General features: G+C 40.0%; 1 protein-coding gene and 1 pseudogene across 1 annotated transcript; one reads left to right on the top strand and one right to left on the bottom strand.

The window, feature by feature from the left end:
* Positions 1-1,392: 1,392 nt before the first annotated feature.
* Positions 1,393-2,880, bottom strand: LOC101328134 (large ribosomal subunit protein uL4 pseudogene; annotated as a pseudogene).
* An 8,367-nt stretch (positions 2,881-11,247) lies between these two features.
* Positions 11,248-11,999, top strand: SF3B5 (splicing factor 3b subunit 5). The gene is made up of 2 exons (XM_019951912.3): positions 11,248-11,650; positions 11,762-11,999. The coding sequence occupies exon 1, from the start codon at positions 11,370-11,372 to the stop codon at positions 11,628-11,630; it is 261 nt and encodes an 86-aa protein (XP_019807471.1). The 5' UTR covers positions 11,248-11,369; the 3' UTR covers positions 11,631-11,650; positions 11,762-11,999.
* The last annotated feature ends 15,033 nt before the right edge of the window (positions 12,000-27,032 follow it).

Here is a 27,032-nt window from a genome sequence, read left to right as displayed (position 1 = left end):
AAGGGAAATGTCCATGTCATTGGGAAAGAATAAAGGCCAAGACTTAAGGCTGGTGAGAGAATCAAACGAACAATTCACAAGCAAAACCGCCTGTAAAGTGACCAAAATCAGTCCCTTGTGAATGAAAGGCAGGCATTCCTATGTAAGACCTGGGGAAGGTTTTCCATGGCAGAAATAGGGCACCTCAGAAGATGAGGGTACAAAATCTTTCCATAATGCATAAGACCAAGAGCAACTTTTTGGTTTTTCTTGACAGCTACCGAGGAAAAGCAATCAAGATGTTCCAAGAAAAGACCGCAGAACAATAGGCGGGGATAAAATAGAAAGTATGCGTTGGGGTTTAGCAGTGGCAGTCTCAGGAGTGGAGACAGAATGGCATTCGGACTTAAATGCAGTATCTTAGTAACACCTTTAGTGTTACTGCTTATACCTTCCTTCTCTATCCCACAGCAATGGACAGATTGTTTCTTTGTTTTTTTTCAATGGCTTTAAACTCTGCTACTATTTTAGTCATTTCTAGATACCCAGTTAGCTGACAGATCGCTGGTGCAACAAGGATGCGGAAGGTCCCACTTCATCAAGCCTCACTGTGGCCTTGCACCCTACACCCCCCTCCTCAGCCCTTCTTACACTTCCCCTCGTAGGGAATTACAAATGAGCATCGCTAGGGAGTCACGCTGGGCAGCCTGGAAGGCAAAGCCCTCTGTGCAGCTCTCAGGAGACTTCAAATACACAAGCCCTCTTCCCACCCCACTCCTTTGGGCTAAGAGACATTCATATTTGACAGCCTATCTCTCGAGTTTCTTGCTTGGCTACGGTGAAGAAAGTTGCTTCTCTTAATGGAAGGAGTTGAGGCCCATACCGCAAAAATACAAAAACACAAAACAAAACAAATAAATCAATTACATGTTTTAAATAAATAGAACCGTATTTATCTATCATATAGTCTAAAAGGCAAAAGTCTCTTAAGTATTACAAATACTTTTTTTTGTTTTGTTTTGTTTTTTTGGCGGTACGCGGGCCTCTCACTGTTGTGGCCTCTCCCGTTGTGGAGCACAGGCTCCGGACGCGCAGGCTCAGCGGCCATGGCTCACGGGCCCGGTCGCTCCGCGGCACGTGGGATCCTCCCGGACCGGGGCACGAACCCGCGTCCCCTGCATCGGCAGGCGGACTCCCAACCACTACGCCACCAGGGAAGCCCACAAATACTTTTTTTATTATTTTTTTTTTTTCATGTTTCTCACTGCCTCTTTGATCAGGTCTTTATTCAAAATTAGCTGTCCAAAATGATTTGACCTTTACTGAATAAACAAATTTAAGCTTATGCAGCAGCCTTCTTTTCCTCTGTGCTGGGTTTCTTTTCTGTGGGCTTCTTTTTTAGCAGGCTTCTTTTCAGCTGTTGGTTTCTTGGTCACTGCGGCCTTTTTTTTCCACCAAAGCCTTCTTTGGCTTCTTCAGCTTCTTAACACAGACAGCCTCCTTTCCCTTCCTTCCCACCACAGGCTTCTTGCCTGGAATCCCCTTCTCATCTGATCTGGCTTCTAGTGCTGCTGCTGCCTTATCCATCCGGATTTTGTGGTTCTTGGCCTGGCGAAGAATGGTGTTCTGGCGCATGGTCTTTGCATATGGGTTTAGCTTCAACATGAGTCTCAGGTTTTTCAGAGGATTCTTCTTCAAGACGGCGATGAATCTTCTTGCGTGGTGCTCGGAGGGCTCTTTGGATCTCTCGGCTTTTCAAGATTCTGCTAAGGTCGGGCTTCCCTGGTGGTGCAGTGGTTGAGAGTCCGCCTGCCGATGCAGGGGACGCGGGTTCGTGCCCCGGTCCGGGAAGATCCCACATGCCGGCGAAGCGGCTGGGCCCGTGAGCCATGACTGCTGAGCCTGCGCGTCCGGAGCCTGTGCTCCACAACGGGAGAGGCCACAGCAGTGAGAGGCCCGCGTACCACAAAAAAAAAAAAAAAAAAAAAAGATTCTGCTAAGGTCTGTATTGAGCATCTTGTGCGTGGGGAGGTTGTAGTTACTCTTGAGGGAGGCAGCTTTACGCCAAGTGCCATGCAACTCCTCTAACTTGCGGAAAAGCACTTTCAGTCCAAATGCAGAAACGCCCCACATGCCCACCAGGAGCCAGTTTCAAAATGTTCAGTTTGCTTACATTAAGCAGAGTAATTCCAGGGATGTTTCTGAAGGCCTTGATGATACCGTTGTCCTCATTACAGATGATGCAGGGTCCCCTGCGCTGGATACGGTGACAGTTTCTCATTTTGCCTTTGCCAGCTCTCATTCACTGCGAGGCGTAGACCTTTTTGATATCATTCCAGGCCTTAAGTTTCTTCAAAAGCAAAACAGCCTCCTTGGTCTTCTTGTAGCCTTCAACTTTATCTTCACCCACCAAAGGAAGTTCAGGAACTTCCTCTATACGATGACCTTTAGACATGACCGGCGCTGGTAAAGCCGAGGCAGCCAACGCAGAGCAGATGGCATATCGCTTCTGTGTTGTATTCACTCTGCGGTGCCAACGTCGCCAGGTCTTGGTTGGCGCAAACATGAGGGCCCCATGACACATAATTCCAAAAGCATCCTGACCAGAACAGTGAGTGCCGCCACCTCGAACCCTGGGAATTCGAGCCACAGCTCTGCCAGTTCCCCAAGACTCAGCACTGGTTTGATGACCTGCTAATCCACTGACAGCATAGGGCTGTCTGTTGTTTTTGCTCAAGTTGGCGTGCGCAAAGTTCACAATATCTGGTCGAATGGGAGGCCTGAACACAGCAGGCAAAGTGACATTTTTGCCAGATGACTCCCCCTTTTCAGAGTACACTGATATCAGTGGACGAGCACACGCCATGGCGGGAGAGGAGAAGGCCACGCTCCCCTCAACCCGGCAGCTACCACAGGAAAAGCTACAAATAATTTAAATAACATACATAAACAGATTATTCCTAAACCTAACATGAAAGTATTAATACTAATGGTATGATTTAATTTATCACCTTTGCATTTAATTATAAATCTTCCTCTGGTTAAAAAGTCATTCATCTACTAAATGAAGCAGCAGTTTTAACATTGAAGATGATCAGAGAGGTTCTGTTTCAGGAGAACTGAGGTTACCACCTGGAGCAAGTCATTGTTACTAATTATGCAATTTATAACCAGAAGATTACTTACCAGTAAGAAATTTGAGACTGGGAAGAGGACCTGCGGGAAATTTAGGTACAGGATAATCTTTTCTGAACTACAGGTGGACACGTGGGTCCTAAAAACCATCTCTAAGAGTGGCTTCCAAGCCCAAACCCCTTAAGCGGAATTTCTCAACCTGCCTCTTTGAGTTCATAAAGTAAATAACCCAGCCGATAGCCATTCCTTGAGCCCTCTGCAGGCCCAGGGGTGTGCACACCAGCAGCAAGTGAGCCTTTGGGAGGACAGGCCAGGGAAGAAGACTGCACAAGCCCTGTGATTCTTGGAATTTGTGTTTCGAAGCTTGGTCTGTGTGTGTTTGAGCCAGGGGTTAAGAGAGTATCAGAAAGGATTGGGTACATCCCCTTGACCCATGGACTTTTCAGCTCATGGGAGGGTGCAGCTAGAGGGGAGCCATAGCAGGACCTTCTAAAGTGATGGGGGCCCAACACCAGGTCCACTCTTGCCTTGATCTAGGGGCAGAACTGCACCTAAACTAGGACGAAACTTCAGGTGCTTTTCTGACTTTTTAAAGTAAAGCTATTAAGCCAAATATAAAGATTATCCTAACAAATCAAGGGACTCAAAAGTAGAGACGAAAGCCTATACCAACAGCGTTTTGCTCTCTCGAGGGCCCCATAGAATAACATGGTGACTGGACATATTTTTGTATTTCTATAGAACAAATCAGTTCCTCAGACAACTGAAACTGTTAACTCACTAAAACTTTATTATTAGAGCAGTCCTCAGGAGCTGTAATGCAAGAATTCCTTTATAAGAGAGGGTTAGAGGCAGATACCTAGTTGGAAGTGGGGAGACTTGAAACTGCATTTGCAGAGTGGTTTACATAAGCTGAAGAAAATGTGAAAGGAACAGGTGGGGAAAGGGCACCATTGGTACTTTGCCATGACTGTGTGTGCCAGTCTGTTCCATCCCCCAAATTCCTTTTTGACTTTAAGCTACCATAAATAAATTAACAGCATTAAAAGTATTGGGCTTGCTTCTGTGTCATTTTCTTTTTGGGCCACTGTACACAGCATATTAACACAGACCCTTTGGGGAATGCTAAGTTAAACACTCATAGGTGACAAATGAAGGAGAAACAATACAAATGAATAAAATCACAAAAATACACATACAGATTTTGAACTATGTTTCTGTTTTATGAAAATAAGTGGAACTTGTGAAAAGTGAAATAAACCATACGTTGATAAGCCCAAAGGCTTCTCTTCTAAAAATTCAAGATGAAACAACTTCCCTGTGTTGAATCAAAACTACCAGGCATTAAACCTCCCCTAGGAACTAGACAAATCTTATACTTTCTCAATTCAAATCAGAAGAAAGGTATAAACTCAGCTCCTATCCTCCAGGTTAACCTGTGACTCTTACTCTATGTAGACCATAATGAATCACATGTTTAATTGGATACCTGAAATGTTGCATAGAAGGTCATTCCTATCCAATTCACTTTTTTTTAACAGTAGGTCCTTGTTGGTTATCTATATTAATATAGCAGTGTATACAGGTCAATCCCCAATTCCCAATCTATCCCTCCTCCCCAATCCATTTCACTTCTTGTTCTCAGATTCCGTATGCTAATTTTTGATTACTGATGTTCAAGGACCTCAGCTGAACTGACTCAGCTATGAAAAATTATTCCTTGCACTCTATATAGATAACTGATGGAAGCAACTCTAAAACAGTTAAAATTTAATATATTCATAATTTTGTAAAGCCTTGTCATGGGTCTTTTTTACTGACATTAACTCCATAGAAAAAGTTGTTCCCCCCAAATCCACATATTTTAGGCTTAAAGTAAAGGATGGTCATGACTTTGAGGTGGATAGTCCCAACTCCCGGGGAATGCTTTGAGATTTGGGGGCATATCCATGCTTAATCCAGTGTGTTAATCGAATTCAATGAGTATTTATTGAGTGCCGACAATGGGTAAATCACTATGCTAATATAATGGAGAAAAGAGTTACGTATTTCAAAGGAACTTATGTTCAAATGAGATATGCCAGTTTACAGCATGATTTATGTAATTATTCCTTTACTGTTGTCACCAAAATTGTTTCCAATCTTTTGTTGTCATTTAAGGTGCTATCGTGAACATTCATCATTCACTCATTTTTTCACTGAATATTGATTCAGTACCTATGTCAATCATTAATCTTAGTGCTGCAAGATTTCATATTACTGCAACAAATGGAACATGTACCTAATACTTCAAAGTTCCTTTGTGAAATTTCTCCTGTGAGAAATTTTTGTTCAGAAATGACACCAGCTTGTGATTGAATGTTATCACTAAACAGAGAAGGACCAGCCTATAAAATCTCAAGTGAAAAGTTATTGAATACATGCCCATGGCAATCATATCTGCTCTAGGAGAATTTTAAAAGTACAGAACACTTTATCCTTTTGAAGTATATGCCCAATTAGAGATAAAACCCTCCAAAAATTGAGGGTTCTAGGTCTGCTCAGATATATGAAACCCATGGTAGCTGGCAAAAGAAAAGCTGAAGCTAAAGACATTTTTGACCACAGCAAAATAGGATCATGTCCAGCAAACTTCTTTTTAAAAATTCCCTAGATTCCATATCACCTAAATTCCACATCATCACTTAATCCAGCTAAACATAAAACCCCGAAGTAAAATACGTATGATGATAAGGGAAAGATTGCTTGCTTTTCTCCTAAATTATCAGTATAGTTGCCTTTGAAAACACAGCAAACCAAAGTTTTGTCTTCAGCATTTCAGTCACAATGTAACTTTCCTGCTTACCATGGTTGAGAAGCTCAAGGTTCCTAATTATAAAATGTTCTCTGGCACTGGTCTGTTTGTTGGCCTTAAATACTGTTTTGGCGACCCCTAGTGTGAAACATGATATCAACACCTGTACGTACAGAAAATCCTTTTATAACTTTAAAACTTGCTTACAGAAAAAGGGTATCTAAAATAATTTTTCACCAAATGAGATGTTATTTTTGTTCATTTCAATTTGAACTTTGTATTTTTCTGCAATAGTAATAAAATTTAAATATAATTTCTGGATACACAAGATCTTTGACAATCAATAAGAGGGTAGTTATTTAGAGTATAATACACCCATACAGTGGAATAGTATGCAGCTTTCAAACAAGACAAAAAAACCAAAAAGAATAAGGAAGATTTTTATGTACTCATATGAGATGATCACCATGATATGTCAAACAAAATAAAACAAAAAGCAAACAAAAAAGTCAAAGTAGAGAACTATGGTGAGCATTTTGCTACCATCTAAATTTTAAAAGGGGTAAAATATCACATATAGCTGTATATACTTAAATAAATATATCATATATAATTGTGTTTTCATTTTAAAAATCTCCGGAAGGATAAATAAGATATGCATGGCAATGGTTACTTACTGAGGATGGGCATGGGAAGTGAGCACATGTTGGGAACTGCATTCCTTTGTATACATTTTTGGTTTTGAACAATGCCTTGACCATTCAAAATATTAAGTGACTTTAAAAAAATTTTAAAGCCCGCAGCTTTAAAGACAGACCAAGAAAAGATGAAAAGAGAAGACTGTTACGTCACATTTGCAGACTTAAAAAATAGACTAGACAAAATGTAATTTTCTATCTAAAAACATATATTTTTTCTTTTCCTTATACATTCTTTTATTCTATATCCTTTCCACTGGCATCTTGTCTTGCTTATTTTCCTTACTCAAATGCCAAATTGTACGATGGCATTTGATAGTTACATTGAAGCAACCTAACAGGCAGGATCCACTTGAGGTAGTATCTTGGGACTGGAAATAGTAACAGCTCTCCTGGCATGTCTTGCCAACAAGGCCACTGGTTCCAAACCAAAAGTCTTTATTTACAAGAAGTGTAAGAAAATGTGATATTCTTTACTAGGTGACAATTTAAGACTCATAAGGAACATCTTTAAATATATATAGCAGATACCCAGGAATAAATCTAATAGACGATGTGAAAGATCCATATGGAGAAAATTATATAAGCTTTATTTAAAGTCAAAAAAGTAGACTTACATAAATGGAAATATTTACTATGTGCATAGATGAGAAAACTCAATATAGTTAAGATGACAATTCTCCCCAAATAAATCTATAAATTCAATGTAACTACAATTAAATGTGAAGCAGGGTTTCTGTGTTATCTGTAAGCTGATCTTGATACATGGAAGGGTTTTTTTTGATGTCTTTGAGAGTCATTTGGGGCACTAAGAGTACAAAATACTATTCAGAGATTTATTTAGATTTTAAAAGTTAATGTTCAATTTATTAAAGTTATAAATTGAAAATCTCTTTCCTTAAGCATTTAAGCTCAGCAAAAAACCTAAACTATTTATTAGCTTAGTAAATTTTCACAATCACTTTTAAGAGGCTTTTGGATAAAATTTAGTTTCACTCCAAATTTTTACTCTTAAACATTTTATACCATACCTTTTAATGTAATATTTCAATTTTCCTTTCAAGTATTGCAATTGTCTGACCTAACAAATCAAACCTTCTCATGTACTTAAATTATTTTCACAAATCTAATTAATTAAATTTACAAATATGTTTTTTAAAGTTCTCATATATTCCACATCACTGTATAAAACAGTGATGAATTGTGCCCCAGCCCCGTCAAATGGTGGGGTTAAAGTCCCCAACAAACATTTAACTGCTAACCCCTAGTAACTCAGAATGTGACTGCATTTGGAGATAGGACCTTAATGTGAAATGAGGTCATATGGGTGGACTCTAATCCAATATGACTTGTGTCTTTCTAAGAAGAGGAGATTAGAACACAGACACACAGAGGGAAAACCCTGTGAAGACACAAAGAGAAGATGGCCATCTGCAAGACAAGGAGACAGTCCTCAGAATGAAACCAAGCCTGCCAACACCTTGATCTTGGACTTCTAGCCCCCAGAACTGTGAGGAAATAATTTATTATTTAAGACACTCAGTTCTTGGTACTTTGTTTTGGCAGCCCTAGGTAACTAATATACCTTGGCTCTTAATTAATACATTTAAATGTATTTCCCATCTAGCTCCAAAGGTCTTTGAATTTGAGGTTTTTCCTCTCATATCCTTAGAATCATTCTTAATGATATAGAAATAATATTAATTTTCATGGCTTTATTTGATTACTCAATCACAATTTCCATGAGGATTTTACTGACAATTCTAAATTCATGTGGAAGAGCAAAGGATCAAGAATAGTTAAGACAGGGCTTCCCTGGTGGCGCAGTGGTTGAGAGTCCGCCTGCCGATGCAGGGGACACGGGTTCGTGCCCCGGTCCGGGAGGATCCCACGTGCCGCCCCGTGAGCCATGGCCGCTGGGCCTGCGCGTCCGGAGCCTGTGCTCCGCAGCGGGAGAGGCCACAACAGTGAGAGGCCCGCGTACCGCAAAAGGAAAAAAAAAAAAAATACAACAAAGAATAGTTAAGACATTTATGAAAGAAGGTACAGGATTTTACCCTGTCAGATATCAAGACTTACTGTAAGGCTACAATAATTAAGATCTTGTGTTACTGGTATGGGTACAGACAAAGAGCCTAATAGAATAGAATGCCCAGAAACAGACCTACACATGTACAACAGAAGCATTAAAGATGAGTAGGGAAAGAATGTATAATGAGTGATTGGTTATCACTGGGAACTAGTTAGCCATATATAGATCCGTAAAGCAAAACAAAACAAAAACTTCCAGGTGGATTAAGTTCCTAAACATGAAAAAGCAAAATTCTAAAACTTTTTAAAGAAAATGAAGGAAACTATTTTTTATGGTCCCAGAGTAGAAGAGAGTTTTGTTTATTTTCATTTTTTAAACCCAATGCAAAAAGCACAAACCATAAAGGAAGGCTGATACATCTGACTACTTTAAACTTAACTTCAGTGTAACAAGAGATACCCTCTCTTTCCATAAAGAAAGGGTAAAGATGAGCCCCAGACTGGAAAAAAAATATTTTCATTGCAAATAACTGGCAAGCAAAGTATCCTGATTATTTAAAGATCTCCTTAAAAATTAGTAAGACAAACATCCCAATAAGAAAATGAGCAAAGGATATGAATATGCAATTCACAGAAGCAGGAATATAACAGGCCAATAAACATTTTTTAAAAAGCTAGATAAAACACATAGCTAAGGCTACATATATCAACAGGGATACTGACGAGGAAAAAAACAACTTTCATAACAATACATACATAGTGTCGTTTATATGATGCTTTTAAACATGCATAACAAAAACATCTATTGTTTATGGATATACAAACTTTCAACAATCAAAAACACAGGATCAGGATAATTAATTCTAGATTCAAGACAGGATCCTGAAGTGAATAAATTAGGGAGGGGAATACAAAGAAATTTTCAAGTTCATTTGTACAGTTTTATTTCTTTAAAAAACAAAACCAAAACAAAATAACAAAGTTGGGAACAAAAATGGCAAAATGGCAAGGTTTGGTATATCTGGATGGTAAATCCACAGGCATGCCTTATAATAGTCTCTACGTTTTAGGAATGATACATTTGTTATAACAGAGTTTAAACTGAAGGGGCAACATTTTTTTTTCATTTTTGATACTGGCATTTATCTGATCCCATAAGGAATATTTTTGTAATTTAAAAAAATTAAAAAAAAAATAAAGTTGAGGGCTTCCCTGGTGGCGCAGTGGTTGAGGGTCCGCCTGCCGATGCAGGGGACACGGGTTCGTGCCCCGGTCTGGGAAGATCCCACATGCCGCGGGGCGTCTGGGCCCGTGATCTATGGCCACTGAGCCTGCGCGTCGGGAGCCTGTGCTCCACAACAAGAGAGGCCACAGCAGTGAGAGGCCCGTGTACCGCAAAAACAAAAAGCAAACAAAAAAATAAAGTTGAATGTATTTAAATCATCATGCTGTACATTAGCTCTCTAGACTTACTGGTCCAACATAACTGCAACTTTGTACCAGAATAAAAATATTTTAAAGTTATCTTTCACCTAGTAAAGAGTTCTATTTGGCTGTCATGCAGTTGTTTATCCATTCATCAAACGTTTTTTGAGAAACAATCTCTGCCAGGCTATGAGGATATCATAAAAGAAGCTTATGATACAAGACATCATCGAAGAAAGTAAACAATTTTTCAAGTAGTTTGTATTCGCGTGAGGAAGTTCTTAAACCAAATATTGGTTATAAAGTGATACTAACAAAGAGACGTACAGGATAAAAAGAGGAAGAATTTACATCTGTCTGGAGTAGCCAAAGGCAATTTCAAGGAGATACTTTCGAGCTGACTTAAAGGGAGAAATGTTTGCCAGGGGAACAAAAGCATTCCAAGCGGTGGGAACAGTTCCTACGGAAAAATGGAGAGGCGAGCCGCACGGAAAGATGAGAAGGAAGTATAGGCTGAGGGCGTGTGGGGTGGGGTGAGAAGCTGGAGGGAGGATATCAAAATTAGAAGCTTAAGAGGAAGGAGGGGCTTGATGTGGGCGCCGGAACGTGTCGGAACTGGTGTACTTTTGTCACCAGGCAGGAAACGGCGGCCCTGCAAGCGTTGAAATAACTTTCCACACAACTTGTAAGATACTTGGTTGGCACCAGAACTCGCGTCTCCTGACTTCAGCGTGGTCCACCCCTGGTTGTGAAGGGGCTACTGTGCCTCGTTAGCTTCGAAAGCGGAATTACAGCAAGAGTTTATTTGCCCAGGAGCTTATAGCCCTGTCCTATTAGAGTTTCTCATTTCCACTCAGCCCCAAACCGCCGGAGGATGCTTCACACCTCCCAGACACCGTGCTCCCTTAGGCCGCCCACCGTCTTTTAAACATCCTTCAGGGGTGCCAAGAAGCCTGCGCTCACCACCTCTCGGAGACCACAAGTCCCAGTATGCAAAGCTCCTGTTAGAAAAGGGCCACTAACTAGACCAGGATGCAACGCTCTGCGAAGGGGGCGGGGCTCTCTATAGGGGCGGCCCAGTGGTAGCGTCGCCTGGGCAACTCCAATTCGGTGACAGAATACACTTCCGCTTCCGCCTCTGAGCCCTGGGACCGGGAGTTTGCACTACTTCGTAGATGTGACGCCATCCGTCTGCGACAGCGCGGCTCCGGAGGTTACGCCAGGTGGCCCCTCTCCGGTTTGAAACCCCAGAGCAGTTCCTTGTCGTCTGCGGCCTCTGACCTGGGAGCAAAGGGAAGAGCGGCGAGATGACGGACCGCTACACCATCCACAGCCAGCTAGAGCATCTGCAGTCCAAGTACATCGGCACCGGCCACGCCGACACCACCAAGTGGGAGTGGCTGGTGAACCAGCACCGCGACTCCTACTGCTCCTACATGGGCCACTTCGACCTTCTCAACTACTTCGCCATTGCCGAGAATGAGAGCAAAGCGCGAGTCCGCTTCAACTTGATGGAGAAGATGCTGCAGCCTTGCGGCCCGCCAGCCGACAAGCCGGAGGAGAACTGAGACCCCGCCGTGTCACCGCTGTACGTGAGCACCTCTCCCTGAGTTCCGCCGGTTTGCCGTCGTTCCCGCGTGTTCCTCCCCCAAGGGGACTGATTTTCCATGCCTCTGCTTCTCGTGTTTTACTTGTGCAGAGGTGCTTACTGGGGGCGTCCCGCCTGACCTGCCTTCCTGTGGACCCTGTTTTCTTGTGGAACACAGCGTTGGGAGACCGTCAGGACCCCTGAAAACTGTTACCGGACGGTGGAGAGAGTCTAAAGCCAGCAAACGTTAGAGAAGACGGCACTGGAGTGAGACGGGATTTAGAGGCTCGTTTTCGGCTAGTTGATTGTCGTTGTTGTTTTTTCCATAAAGTTTGGAAATGTTTCAGTCTCTTGGTGTGGACTACTTGTGTTTTGGTGGAGGGGTCCAGGGACGGCTCTGGAACTGTGGTTTCAGGGGAGGCGGGAGGATGGTGGGGGGATAAATAAGGGGAGGGTTACGGAGGGGTTGAGCGGCAGTGCAGGACCAGCGTTCATTGCCGGACACTTAAATGCGTCCTGCACAACCTTTAGAATGTTCCCCATCCCCGACTTTTCCCAAGAGCTTTTTTCAGGCCCATAACGCTTTCAGTATTGAGGTTTGTGATCATTGTATCCCTTCTTTTTCTTTCATTCAAAAATATCTTTGCTGGCATTGCCCTCTCTCTGTAAATTGCATCCTCTCTTTCTTTTGGGACTTTGTGGACGTGTCTCGAGAATTGACAAGGTGTCAAAACGAGTTCTTTCATTAATTCACCATTCAACAAATATCTGTTGAGCGCTATGTGGCAGGCATTTCCCAAGCTTTAGGGGCTTGTATTACACTAGTTGGGGGAGCAGGAGGACCCACGAACTGTAGACATAAGTAAGCAAATGTTAGAAGGTGCTGTGGAGAATGCGAGTAGCAGTAGGGTTGCAGTTTTAAACAGGACGCTCATGTTAGACTATTGAGAAGGTGACATTTGAGCAGAAACTTTAAGGAAGTGAGGGAAATAGCCATGCAAAAACTAGGGATATTACTTTCCAGGCAGAGGGAACTTCAGTGCAACGTTCCTAACACAGGATTGTGTCTGACTTTTTGGAGGAACAGCAAAGAAACAAGTATGGCTGAAGGGAGTGAGCAAGGGAAAGAGTACAGGGATAGATTATGGAGAGGAAACAGATAAGAGTAGAGCCCGGTAGTCCAGTGTAGACTTGTGGATTTTACCCTGAAAAGGTCGGGAGCCATTGGAAGATTATTAAATGATACGATCTGACATATTTCAGATAAGTGGGTCTCAAACATTTTGGCCTTGGAACACCATTACATTCTTAAAAATTCTCGAAGACCCCACAGAGCTTTTGTTTTAGAAGGTTATAGCTGTTGCTGGTCACCAAATTAGAAATCAAAACTGAGAAAAATTTTAAATACCTGTAATTCATTTTTAAATAATAATAAAACCATTACATGTTAACAAAAACATTTTTTATGAAAAATAACTATTTTCCAAAACAAATAATTTCGTGAGAAAAATGGTGCTTTTTTTTTTTTTTAAACAATTTTGCAGATGTCTTCAATGTCTGGCTTAGGATAAGACAGCTGGATTCTTGTATCTGCTTCTGCATTCAAACTATTGGGATATGAAGTTTTGGTTGAAGTATTTTAAAAAAGCCATTTCACATAAATATATAGTAAGGGAGAAATCTTTTTTTAATTTTTTATTTATTTATTTTTGGCTGCGTTGGGTCTTCGTTGCTGCATGTGGGCTTTTCTCTAGTTGCAGAGAGCGGAGGTTACTCTTCATTGTGGCGTGCAGGCTTCTCATTGCAGTGGCTTCTCTTGTCGTGGAGCATGGGCTCTGGTGTGTGGGCTTCAGTAGTTGTGGCACGCGGGCTCAGTAGTTGTGGCAGTCTCAGTAGTATCTTCGAGGGATGTGGGATCTTCCCGGATCAGGGCTCAAGCCCGGGTCCCCTACACTGGCAGGCGGATTCTTAACCACTGCGCCACCAGGGAAGCCTCAGGGAGAAATATTTTAATAGCCTTTTCGAATAATTGTGGATATTCTTTGACACTCTAGCAAAACCCAACAAGTGGTAATTGCTTAGAAATTAGTTACAACATGGGGTCCGGTCAATCAACTTTTCATTCTCTATTACATTAAAATTCATTAATCTATCTTGAACTTTGTGGATCTTTTACCCATACGTGATTTTGAAATATCTTGCATTGCTCATTTGGAAAGTGTTGGCTCACTGAGTTACACAGGCCCTCTAAGTGTTGACACATGTCATTGTGTCAACATACCACAATATGTACTTCGTACATATTATTAGTATCACCACTGATCTCATCAGGAAAGTCTTATAGTATTTGAAAGCTGAAAAACTAACAGCGGTGGTATAAGTTTTCCACAATTTGGAGTTTTTGCTTGATAGCTTAAATTTGGTCACTGATAGCAAATACTGTCTGCTGTTTTCCTTGAAGTGACAGGCCCATTTGGTTCATTTTCAAGAAAATATCTGTCAAATACCCTGAGTAACTGCAGTTCGTCAATCTTTCAAGTAAAAATGATGTTCCTTAAGAAAAAAAAGCCAGTTGAGTTTGTAACTCAATAGCAAGTGCTTTTTCTTGAGAAAACCGTTGTGCTTTGGTGGCAGCAGAAATGCTTTATGCATACTACCAATTTTGTCATGAGAAATATTTAAAAAGATGTGTCCTCATGGGCTAAGAGTTCATAAAATCAGTACGTTTTATTGCTTCATCAAGGACATTCTGAAGTGAAGCTGAGTTGATTTTATTATTTTGTTTTTATTGAGAGTACATGGCAGTGGAGAATACAGTGACTTCCAGTAGTTCGGTGCCACTATCTTGATTGATGCTAAGTGCTAGTAGTTTTACTCACTGTTGCTTTTGTACCATCTGTACAAATGTTAACACAGTGAAAATGGCGAATAAAATCTTAGTATTATTAAGAAAATAGTGTTGACTTCACAGATCTCTGAAGTTCCTTTCCTACCATTTTCACTTGAAAATAAAACTGAGAGACTGACAGATTAAACTATAGTTATTTAGACTTGAGTATTTAGCAGATATTTTCTCCATAAATGAATGAGATGGGCCATCACTTCACGGAAAACAACTGAACTGCTGTTTCAGAGGATCTTTCTGGCTGCTGTGTTGAGAACAGATATAGGTAATGTAATAGAGAACAGATTGTAATTGTCAGCAATTAAATAAAAGTATCAATATAAATGCTTTTCCCCCCATAAAGAGTAGGAGAGAGTCAAACTGTAAATCCCCATCCTTACAAAATTGGCATGAGAGTGAGCCCTTGTCCCTCATTGGAGTCTGTAGCAGTAGACCAAGAGAGATGACAACCTGAATTGGAAGTAGAGAAGAAGGCACTGGATATTTAGTATGGGGTAGCTTATATAAAGAATCAAATGAGGACTTCCCTGGTGGCACAGTGGTTAAGAATCCGCCTGCCAATGCAGGGGACACGGGTTCGATCCCTGGTCCGGGAAGATCCCACATGCCATGGAGCAGCTAAGCCCGTGGGCCTCAACTACTGAGCCTGCATTCCAGAGTCCACGAGCCACAGCTACTGAGCCCACGAGCTGCAACTACTGAAGCCCACGTGCCTAGAACCCGCGCTCTGCAACAAGAGAAGCCGCTGCAACGAGAAGCCCGCGCACCACAACGAGGAGTAGCCCCTGCTCGCTGCAACTAGAGAGAGCCTGTGCACAGCAACGAAGACCCAATGCAGCCAAAAATAAATAAATAAGAATCAAATGAGTAATGTGGAAAATAAAGAACTGCAAGAATTTAGAAGAAAGTTAGTAACCTAAAGACCACCATGAACTGGCTTGGTTTATATTGTTAGGATTCATAGGGACAAGGATTTTGGTCTGTTTTATTACCTGATATAGCTCAAGTGTCTAGAATTGTGCTGGCACATCACAAGTGTTCAATAAATGTTGAGTGTTGAATGTGGAAAGATAGGGCTTAATCTAGACAATACTCTAATTTATGTTTTAGGCAGTCTTCAAGTTCACCAGAGTAGGTCAGACCAAAGAAAAGAGATATTTGAAAACATGCTTCTTAGATAGTAATAATAGCTAACATATTGTTAGCTTTTATGGTGTACTAAGTGTTCTATCTTATGTGATCTCTGGGAGGTATTATCTTTGTTTTACAGATGAAACAGCTTCAGAAAAGCTATTTGCCCAAGGTCACACAATTACTTTGTGGCTAAGCCAGGATTTAAACCAAGTCTTTCTAGTTGCAAAGTACAAAGTCTTAAATATACTGTTGCCCAAGCAGGTCTAGTGTATGAAAATCATATTAGAATAATTTGAAATAAGTTACTGTCTCAGATGAAAAATGGAAATATTAAAAGTTTAGTAGGTTCTAATGAAGGAATATCAGACCAGTGTGCAAGTTCTTATATAACTCTAAGTAAAAAAATGTAATTTGAAATATATTGCATAAAGATAATTTTAATGGGTATAATAATTTATGTGGAAAAACTCCATTGGAAAATTTGAAAGTAAACAAAATGCAGTTCATAAATTTACTTGAACCTGTTACTCTTTTTCTGTACTGGTATAGAATAATATTTGTATCAAACACAGGAGGGCAGCAGATGATACTCTGGTAGAAATTGCTTTTGGAAAGAGCTCTAAACTTGTAGATTTCTGCTAATGGGAGAAAATCAATTCTTTTTATATTTATTTTCAGTGATGTCATTAGAAAGCCACTTTATGAACTATAAAGTGATAAACATGTTTATCTTTGACAAATATGTAGTGAATACTACAGATCACGGTATTATACTTACAAGGATGGGACAAGGTAAGGACCCTACCCTTAAAAGGATACTAGTTAGGGAAATGAATACAGCACCACATAAATAACTCTGATCTGTAATGGCAAGAGGTGAGTGCTAAAGAAAGATATGGAAAAAAGGTGATAGAGTTTACAAGAAGAATTTTTGAACTGCCTGTGTGGGAGTGAGTAGATGAAGACATTGTTGAGAAAGAGGCTTTTAAGCAGGACCTTGAGTGATAAGTAAGATTTATTTTATTTTTATTTTTTTATAAATTTATTCATTTTATTTTTGGCTGCTTTCAGTCTTTGTTGCTGCACGCAGGCTTTCTCTAGTTGTGGCGAGCGGGGGCTACTCTTCGTTGCAGTGTGCGGGCTTCTCATTGCAGTGGCTTCTCCTGTTTTGGAGCACGGACTTCAGTAGTTGGGGCACACGGGCTCAGTAGTTGTGGCTCACGGGGCTCAGTTGCTCTGTGGCATGTGGGATCCTCCTGGACCAGGGCTTGAACTCATGTCCCCTGCATTGGCAGGTGGACTCCCAACAACTGCACCGCCAGGGAAGTCCCGATAAGTAGGATTTATATTTGCCAAAATAAGGGCAAGGCATGAGGAGCCTCTGGAGATATGACCAAGCTGCCCTAGCAAGGCCAGGAGAATTCAAACTGCTTATTCCTATTTAAAACCCTTCGATTACTTCCAATAACTTACGGCTTATAGGGCCCTTCACTCTTTGGTTCCCGCTCTCTTCAGAAGGCTGGAAAAGCAAGTTAAGGTCTAAATCCTAGGATAACAATGTTATCTCAATTAATCTTCACAACAACGCTGGAAAGGTTATTATCCCATTCTACAATAAGCAAACAGAAATAGGAAAAATTAAGTTGTTTGCATAATATCACTCAGTTAGTAAGCAGTTGATCAGGGACTTACACCCAGGTCTGATTTTCATAGGGTAGGTCAAGGTTTTTAAACTATGTCTCACAGAATTCTAATTGCATGAAAAGTTATAGATGGTTTTTTTTTCTTGGGGGAGGGCGGGTGGATAAGGAGAAGGGAGTATTTTGGTTAAATAAGTTTCAGAATTGTTCCACACGATGGAGGTTCATGCTTCAGATTAATTTTTTAAAGTTCTGCAGTTAGAAATTTTGTTTATCATTTCCTAAAATTTGAACTTGGAGTTCCTTTTCTTAAGAAATACCAAGATAATTTTGAGCAATTTTTGGGAGGGATACTGCTTTTGTCAACGAAAGAAATTTGAATAGAGAAATGATGTATTCAACCCTGGGCTTGAGAAAAATGAATTTGCTGGCAGTGTGTGGGTGGAACTCATAACCACAGATAACTTTCCTTTCCTTCTTAGATTATTCTAATTCCTTCAGCTGAAAATAAGTACATTTGTGAGTGAAGAGTTCTTTGTTCTCAGCTCTGATGCTTTTCATGTCTCCAAAACTAGTAACTTAAAGACATTAGAAACAAAAAAGACTTAATTATATTGCACAAATTAGTTATGAAGCTATCTAGGGTCCATTCTTTTCCATGGCAAGGATGTGAAAAAAGCAATGTTATTGAGGAATTTGGACATTTTTGTTTACTCATTTTATTAGTGTCTGGAAGATGTATACTGAACAAAGCATCGGCAGTGAATGATCTGACAGCCAACAGTTGGTCTACTTCAGAGTGATGACAATTTGTTCTTATTTTTTAAATTTATTTATTTTATTATTTTTTAAATTTATTTTTGGCTGCATTGGGTCTTTGCTGTGCATAGGCTTTGTCTAGTTGCGGCGAGCAGGGACTACTCTTTGTTGCAGTGCGCGGGCTTCTTATTGCAGTGGCTTCTCTTGTTGTGGAGCACAGGCTCTAGGTGCGCAGGCTTCAGTAGTTGTGGCACGCAGGCTCAGTAGTTGTGGCTCGGGGGCTCTAGAGCGCAGGCTCAGTAGTTGTGGCGCACAGGCTTAGCTGCTCTGTGGCATGTGGGATCTTCCTGGACCAGGACTCGAACCCGTGTCGCCTGCATTGGCAGGCAGATTCTTAATCACTGCACCACCAGGGAAGTCTGACAATTTGTTCTTAATTTAACTGGCTTTTTATCTCACATCCCACATTCCTTCCAGGCTCCCCATGTCCTTCATTTTCCTTACCTGCAATACACACATCACACATACCTGCCCACTCAATCACTTAGCACGGAAATAGTGATTAATTAATAGTGATTAATAGTGGGAAGGGGTAAGAGGTGCTAGGAGGAAATCAAGACATGGAAGAATCCATCTCATCTTTCACTGGGTGCAAATGGCCTGCTACAAATGGCCATTTACCCAGATCCTCCCTTTCCTCCACTTCCCTCATTTCCTATCCACTGTTCTCAGTTGTTATCTTGTCCCCCAGCCTTGCCTCTCATCACTCTATCCTCCTGCTTTAGTGAACCTTATCCTTTCTTCCTCCATGTTGCCTCACGAAAGCAGTAGACTTCAAAACAGAAATGTCTTCTTACCATTAAAAATGGGGAACAAATGAAGTAGGCAATTTTAGGGGTTGTGGCACACAGCATTGAAGTGTGTTCACCTTCTCAGCCTCCCTTTCCAATCCAAGCCCTCTACTAAGCAGACCAGAGCACTAGTCCTGGTTCTGGTCTACCACTATCTATTTCAGAATTCTACCCTTTATAATGAGGATAATATCATGGTCCTATCTCCTTCACCAATTTTGATATGGATCCAGTGATATTGTACTTTTTAGAAAAATTTGTCTTTTCCTAATTAATAAGAAAGGTATAAAGAACAGTATAACATGGATATACCTTCTTCCTCAAATTGACAACTGTTGATGTTCTGTCAAATTTACTTCTCTCTTTCCTATTTTTAAAATAATTTTGCAAATAATGTATGTAAATGTGGCCCTTCTAAAAAATGAAAGGAAGCACTACAGATAAAACTAATGTTTTCTTTGACCACTCCTAGCCTAGTTTTTTCTCTCTCCTCATATCAATCCCTACCACCAAAATGATCTCTATGAGTATATTTTCAGTATATCCATTAGACCAAACATATGTCTCTATCTATCTATCTATCTGTCTATCTATCTATCTATCTATCTATCTGGTATAGAAGTATTTTGTGTTTTAAAAAATACACAAATGAAACTATTTGTCAGTTCCTTAAAAAAGCTAAACATATAATTACCATACAATTCAGCAACTCCATTCCTAGATACATACCCAAAGAAATTGAAAGCAAGGACTCGAACAGTTATTTGCATGCCAATGTTCAGTGCGGCATTATAGCCAAAAGTGGAAACAAGTGCCCATCAACAGATGAATGAATAAACAAAATATGGTATATACATATAATAGAATATCATTCAGCCATAAAAAGTATTGAAGTTCTGATACAAGATTCATAGATGAATCTGGAAGACATTATATTACATGAAATAAGCAAGACACAAAAAGACAGATATTGTATGATTCTATTTATATGAGGTACATAGAATAGGTAAAGTCACAGAGACTGGAAGTTGCTTAGTGATTATTAGGGGTTGTGGGGAGGCACAGGGGTAATTATTACTTAATAGTTACAGAATTTTTGTTTAGGGAGCAAAAAAGTTTTGGAAAAGATAGTGGTGATGGGTGCACATTGTGAAAATAATTAATGGTATTGAATTTTGTAATAACCTATATGGGAAATGAATCTGAAAAGGAATGGATATATATATGTATGTGTTTAACTGAATCACTTTGCCCTACACCTGAAACTAACACAACATTGTAAATCAACTATACCCCAATATAAAATAATAAGTTAAATTAAAAAAAATTAATGCCATTGAATTTTACACTTAAAAATTATTAAAATGGTAAATTTTATGTTACATGTATTTTACCACAATTCTTTAAAATTAATAAGATAATATATCAAAACCATTAAATAGTATACTTTAAATGAATTGTATGGTGTGTGAATTGTCTCAATAAAGCTGTGTTTATATATATATTATATATAGTATATTGTACTTGTAATTCTATGCTTTTTTCACATATTATATATATATTATTGAATTATAATTGACATACAATATTATATTAATTTCAGGTGTTCAACATAGTGATTCCATATTTTTATACATTACGAAATGATCACACACATTATATTTTTAAGATCTATCCTGTTTGAGAGATATGGACATGTAGTTTATTTCTTTTAATGCTACACCGTGAGAATATACCACAATTTATATATCCATTCCCTAATTAAGGGCACAGAGATTGCTCCCAACATTTCACTGTTTCAAACAGCGATGTACTGAACAGCCTCATACATGTCTCCTTAGGTGTGGGCAAAGTGTTCTATCAGGATACAGATGTGTATCGTGTTTTGAAAGGTGAAAAGCATTGTATAAATGTAGGGTTCTTACTTTCAGAACCTTTACTCTTGGCCATTCATTTAATGAATGTTTATTGAACCTGCACCAAGGCAAACAGGGTCACGGGCTTTGTGGATCTACAGTCTGTGGGGAAGAAGACGAGTAATCAATTGATTAGAATCAGAGGTGACAAACTCGTGAACACTTCGGTCTCTCCAAGGCAGTTCCTTCTGCTCTGTAGTTTTCATCTGGACCCACCTCAGCTTCTCACTCTTCCTTCCCTCCACTTGCCCCCTTTCCCTCCCACTGTTTCCATTTGTTATTTAACCCCCTAGGCAGCATTTTAATCATCCCAACCTCTTTTCCAAGAGTCCTTCCTTTATCCTTACTTACTTGCAAAACAAGTAGAAGCCTTGGAAGAAATTTTTCAGAAAATGAGTTTAAAAGGGCACAATGGACATTTTCCCATGAAATTTAGGGCTTAAACATCTCTTATCTTGTCTTTCTGCTAGGTTAACTCTAGCATTAGATGGTAAAGAATTATTAAGCAACGACAATGATTTTAGCTGATACTATTCATCATGTAGCTTAGCATTCAACACACCACAGATGCTTTAAAAATATTTATTGACCAACAACACTAGTAGGTTCTGTTATCAGACCATGTAAAGCACAGTCCTAGGCACTGAAGAGATACAAAGATGATAAAAATAAGGAAATAGTTAATGGGGAAAACAGTACACAAATGCATCTCCTGATTCTAGAATAGTGGACACTCATTAACTTCATTTGTTGAATTGTGAATAAGTGAATGAACAAATGAATAAACAAATACATAAGAAGCAATGGGAACTGGGTAAAGTTGAGATGGGTCTTGAAAATGCTGAACATAGGGGCTTCCCTGGTGGCGCAGTGGTTAAGAATCTGCCTGCCAATGTAGGGGGCACAGGTTCAAGCCCTGGTGCAGGAAGATCCCACATGCCACGGAGCAACTAAGCCCGTGCGCCACAACTACTGAGCCTGCGCTGTAGAGCCCGTGAGCCACAACTACTGAAGCCCACGTGCCACAACTACGGAAGTCTGCGCACCTAGAGCCCACGCTCCGCAACAAGAGAAGCCACTGCAATGAGAAGCCTGCACACTGCAACGAAGAGTAGCCCCTGCTCACTGCAACTAGAGAAAGCCCGCATGCAGCGACGAAGACCCACGCAGCCAAAAAATAAATGAGATTTTTAAAAAAAAGAAAGAAAAGAAAATGCTGAACATAGATTGCCTATCACTTGGCATATGAATAAGCAATGTGAAAAATATCAAATACCCAAACAACTTGACAACTGCACATAAATGAAAACCTTAAGCTGAGTAAATCTCAAAATATATTTTTGATTTAATAAGCAATTTCACAATATCCATTTTTATAGGATCACATGAGAATTCTTTTTCTTAATTTCTTGGGGAAAGGATATTTTGCTGAACACAGACATCTCCCATAGGTGGTAGAAAATAATTATCAATTTATGGAAAATAAAACCTGGGATACATACATCTCAGTAAGGACCCACTTTGGGGATGATGAGTATAATATGGCAGCACAGGACTAAATATGCACCTTGTTTTCCAGTTAATTTAAATGGACCTGTAATTATTAGAGTCTGAATTGTGAAAATATATTTATACTCGTAAGGTTGTCAGCTGATTTGGCATTCATTTTTTTCTCTGCTTTTAGTATTCCCTCTGGTTTTTGTTTTATCTCCCTCCTCACTTATCTCCTCTTGATTCTCATTGTTCTGTCATAAGAAACTTAACAGATAATTAGTAATGGTACCAATACATCTTTAACCTTTTCTCTCAGCCCTAAAACTTCTTTAGGTTTCATATATTAAGACGTGTAGTGCTAACTAATTTCACATACTCTGAAGTTCATGTCATAGAGACATGAAATTCTAAGGTAGCAAATAAGACATATTTGTGTGAAAGATTCCATAGTTTGTTAGCACATTTATTTTTATAAATGAGCATTGTTAATGGGAGATTGAATGCTAAATAATACTTATATATCTTTAAGAGTGGGTACAGTAGAAGGAAGTTGTCAGGGTTATTCATTTGTATTAGGAGCACTTGAGTATGCTTAATGTACTAATTATATTTGAGCTGGTTGTTCATGCTTCTGTATCAAACCTCTTTAAAAAATTTAAGGGTGATGAATTTAACAGAAGTATTTTTGAATAAGACCATAAACGTGGGTTTATTCACTATTTAAGCCAATAGTTTTGCTCACTACAAACTCTATGATGAGATAAAATCTACAACCCTACCTAGGCCAGGACTCTTGGAAATGTTTCTAGTGAGAAGATAGAGGAAGCTGCCTGGATGCTGTTACCTGAGAGCCAACCAAAGGACATGTCTTGCCCAGAGCGTCATGTGTGCTGTAAAAGGCCAGGGTTGCCTCCTAATAGTGCTCTTTAAAGAGTCAGAGTTTGGACAGTGGTTATTGATTTTGTATTCATGGAAGGATTATTTTAATTTTTAGAAAAAAAAAATATATATATATTTCTAGATATATAGAAAGAAATAGATATAGATATATAGAAATAGATATCACCATACAGAAAATTTCTTTGATATTCAAAGCCTGTAAAATTACTCATACTTGTTCTTTGTCAGATTAGGGCTGCCTCATGCCTTTATGAAAATCATATTTGTATGTATTCAATTGACTCTTCCTCTATAAATGAGGAGTTTGCCCTACATCTAGGTAATTTTACAGATCATTAAGGTCCCTATCCATTCTAATGTATCATTACTAATTTATATGAAAGCCCACTTTTGCCTCTGACACAAGGTCCTGGGCAATTAACAGGGTAAAATTCGGCTCTCACTGTGTGTGATGTCCTTTTTTAAGTTTTAGATAATAATGTCATACATGTACAGATTTCTACTGAAACCCTGTGTTTACGCTTAGCCTTTGATTTTTAAAATTCCAATTAGTATTAATAATAACTGGCTCATTTTTTCAAGTATGCATGTAATAAAACTGATTTTTATGAGCTTTATGACTAGGTCTAATTTGCTGAAATCTTTCATTGTCAGACTATTCGTGGGAATGCTAAAGTGCACTTTTATATGCCCAGCATGTTAATAGTCAGCATCAGTTGGCTTATCTGTCATATTAAGCATTGAAGTGAAGACGGCATTGATTTGTACACCACGTACTGTACCCAGGATGGCACCTCTTTTCTTTGTTCTTCTGCCTAATCTGCCGAATATTTTCTGTTCCAGATTTCCACCAAGTAACTGAACCTTAAATATCAGAAGTGCACAGCACATAAACCTAAAAAGGATTGAATTCAAGCGACCCTCTAATTTCTATGTGGTGTATTTAGTAACAGCTTCCTTGAAAGAGCACTGCTGCTTTTAAGAGATAATGTTAAATCTACGTTCTAAATTGGTGTCATGGCTTAATTTTTTGTAATGAGAGATTATGGTTTTCTAAAAGGATAGAGTTTACCACAAATATGTGGTTAATAAAAGTCCAAACTGTATCCGTTATAGTACTACTTCTAGAAATTCCTCCCAATGCAGCCACTTACATGAAGTTTGTATTTATCCCGTTCAGGGTGTACAGAGGAGTTGAGGTAGAATGCCAAACTGACCTGGGAAAATCTGGTGAAGGATTTGTCCTTTCTACCTAAAAGGAACTTGAATGGAGAGACAATTTTACTCATTTTTATATACTCATTAACTATATACAGTGCTGGGATATAGTAGGCACACAATAAATATTTGTTGAATGTGTCTTTATGCCTAGGGATTTGTCTTCTCTATTCTAAATCAGGATTATTTTAGTTGCAAAAAAGAGTATTGAGAGCCACACTGCCTGGAGTAAAAAGGGAACTTAGGGGCTCATGTTACTAACCAGTCCAAGTGCTTCTGTCCTGGTGCATAATGATCCAGGATTCAAACATATTACATGGTCAGAACTTTGTTTTTCTCTGTCTTAATTTCTAATTTCTGATTCCTCAGTGCTGCCTCCATTTCCTGAAAGTTGCCAGTAGCTCCAGGGACTATATACTTCCAGGTTCAAGCCCCAGACTTTTCCTGAACCAATCATTTTGGTCAGGGGTATTAATATATTGACTAATTTAGCCTTGGGCATGTGTTCCACCCCTGGATTCCAAGTGGAGTCAATGCCTCCATAGGTGCCTGACCCCACAGTAGGCAAGGGTGTAGACCCATTGAGAGAAATAGGGCAACAGTTATCAGAAGAAGATTGAATGGACACTAGAAAAAAATAAACCATAGTTGTCCTCTGTAAATACTTACACTTTGTCAAATATTTAGTCAGCTACATGCTACATATTTCATTTCACTTATTTGAAAATGCATATTCCCCCCCATTTTTATATCTCTGAAATTGGGTTGCATCGTGTAAGCAGGGACTCTCTTCTGAAAGAAGTGGGTATTGAACTTGGCATTTCATCAATAGTAGGCATGTGACTCAGATAAACAAAAATGAAGACGAGAGAGGTGTTCTAGAAGGAATAGAACAGATGGTAAGAAAAAAATGGAGGTACAAATATGTACCTTGGAAAGACAGATGCCCCTGGCCGGAATGAGTGGTTCAGGGAAAGTCAGGAGTGGAAGGTTTTAAGGAAATCTATGTTGGAGGCCAGATTGTGAAAGATCTCCAAATGCCCAATGAAGGAGAATGAAGGAGTCTGGACTCAATGTTATGAGTCTTGGGGTAATGGGGATACCCAAGCAGAAATTTACTTGTTCAAAATTATGCTGTTAGAAGATTAACCTGGAATCAATATGAAGAAAGTATTAGAGACGGAAGAGTGAAGGAGGTAGAAGGGGCAGGGTACAGAATGGAGAAGAAGAAAGTTCTGTCATCTGTCACTGAAGAATGAAGGCAGAGCAAATAATCTGAGAAAGAAATAGAAATGAAAATAATAGAAGGCGAGCAGATCCATTCTAATATGCGATTCAGGAGGGTTCCGAGCTCGTGGCCTCCCACAGACAGACCAAATCTACAGCTGCATATGGAACAGTTTCCTCTGGAAAAAACCCAGAAACTAGCTGAGCAACTCCTGCAGATTGGGTGAATGAGAAAAAAGCCACATTGAAGCAGGTAGGAGAGGCTGAGAATCCATTTTACCATTAACCCCAACCCCAATGCACCAACCACAATAAGAAGGAAACTCAGACCCCATGGCTTCTCTTTGAGGAGTGAAGGATTTGACCCATATCTGGTACCCCGACTTTTAAGACCTGCCCCGGAGAGTGAGCCCCCAAAACATCTAGCTTTGAAAGCCAATGGGGCTTGCATTCATGAGATCCATAAGACTATAGTGAACTGATAAACAGTTCTTTAAGGGCTCTCACAGACTCACCCAGGCCGGGGCTCAGCACCGAAGCAGCGGACTGAAAAGCAGCCAAACTTTCTCTGAGAGAGGCTTATTTGTTTATCTTAAAGCACCCGCCTGAGGCGGAGGCATCTAATCGAACACACATCTAGGGTTCCACTGACATATTCTTCAAAGATGGAGGCCAGTGAGTGCCATCTTTCTCTGCCTCACTGCAACTCACTGGTATCTACTAAAAACAAGCTTATGTACTCATCTGATACCCTGATTTTTGCAGCTGTCTCCCCGAAGATACCTCTAGATCGCTGGGCTCTAGTGGAGGGCAGGGTTTATGCTCACAGATCCCCCAGGACTGTAAAAAAAAACTGAGAAAGAGTTCTTAGCTACCAACCCTAGGACACAGCAGAGGCAACAGACGTAGGTACCCAGTCTTTCTGTGAAAGAAGCCCATTAACTTATCTTCATAGCTGTGGCCTGAAGGGCAGGCTTCTAATTCAGCCCACACCTAGTACTGATTACAATCCAATCCAGAGAACAGGGAGGCTGGTGGGGGCCATCATCGTGCTATCTGTCTGCTGCTCCAGGTCATTGTTGTCCCAAAGAAAGAGCTTGTACACATCCAGCACCCTGAGTTTTGTGTCTGCCACCCAGAGGACACATCCCGTGATATCCTGGCTCTGGTGCAAGTGGGACTTGTGATCAGTAGCAAAGAAAGAAACACTTCTTAACTGGCTGTTACCCCAGGGCTCAGTGCGGAGGGAGCAGGCAGAAACACTATTCTCCCAGTCTTCCCCTGAAAGATGAATATTCACATACTTTAAAAGCTGCTGGCTGAGGGTCCGGATTCCAG

This window comes from Tursiops truncatus, chromosome 12, assembly GCF_011762595.2.
Source record: "Tursiops truncatus isolate mTurTru1 chromosome 12, mTurTru1.mat.Y, whole genome shotgun sequence".
Classification (NCBI taxonomy): domain Eukaryota; kingdom Metazoa; phylum Chordata; class Mammalia; order Artiodactyla; family Delphinidae; genus Tursiops; species Tursiops truncatus.
The sequence above is the reverse complement of the archived record's forward strand: the minus strand, read 5'-3'. Positions and strand labels throughout refer to the sequence as shown.

What these genes read in the sequence shown, in the direction of transcription:
- SF3B5 (XM_019951912.3), top strand. Translation starts at nt 11,370, where the DNA reads ATGACGGACCGCTACACCATCCACAGCCAGCTAGAGCATCTGCAGTCC.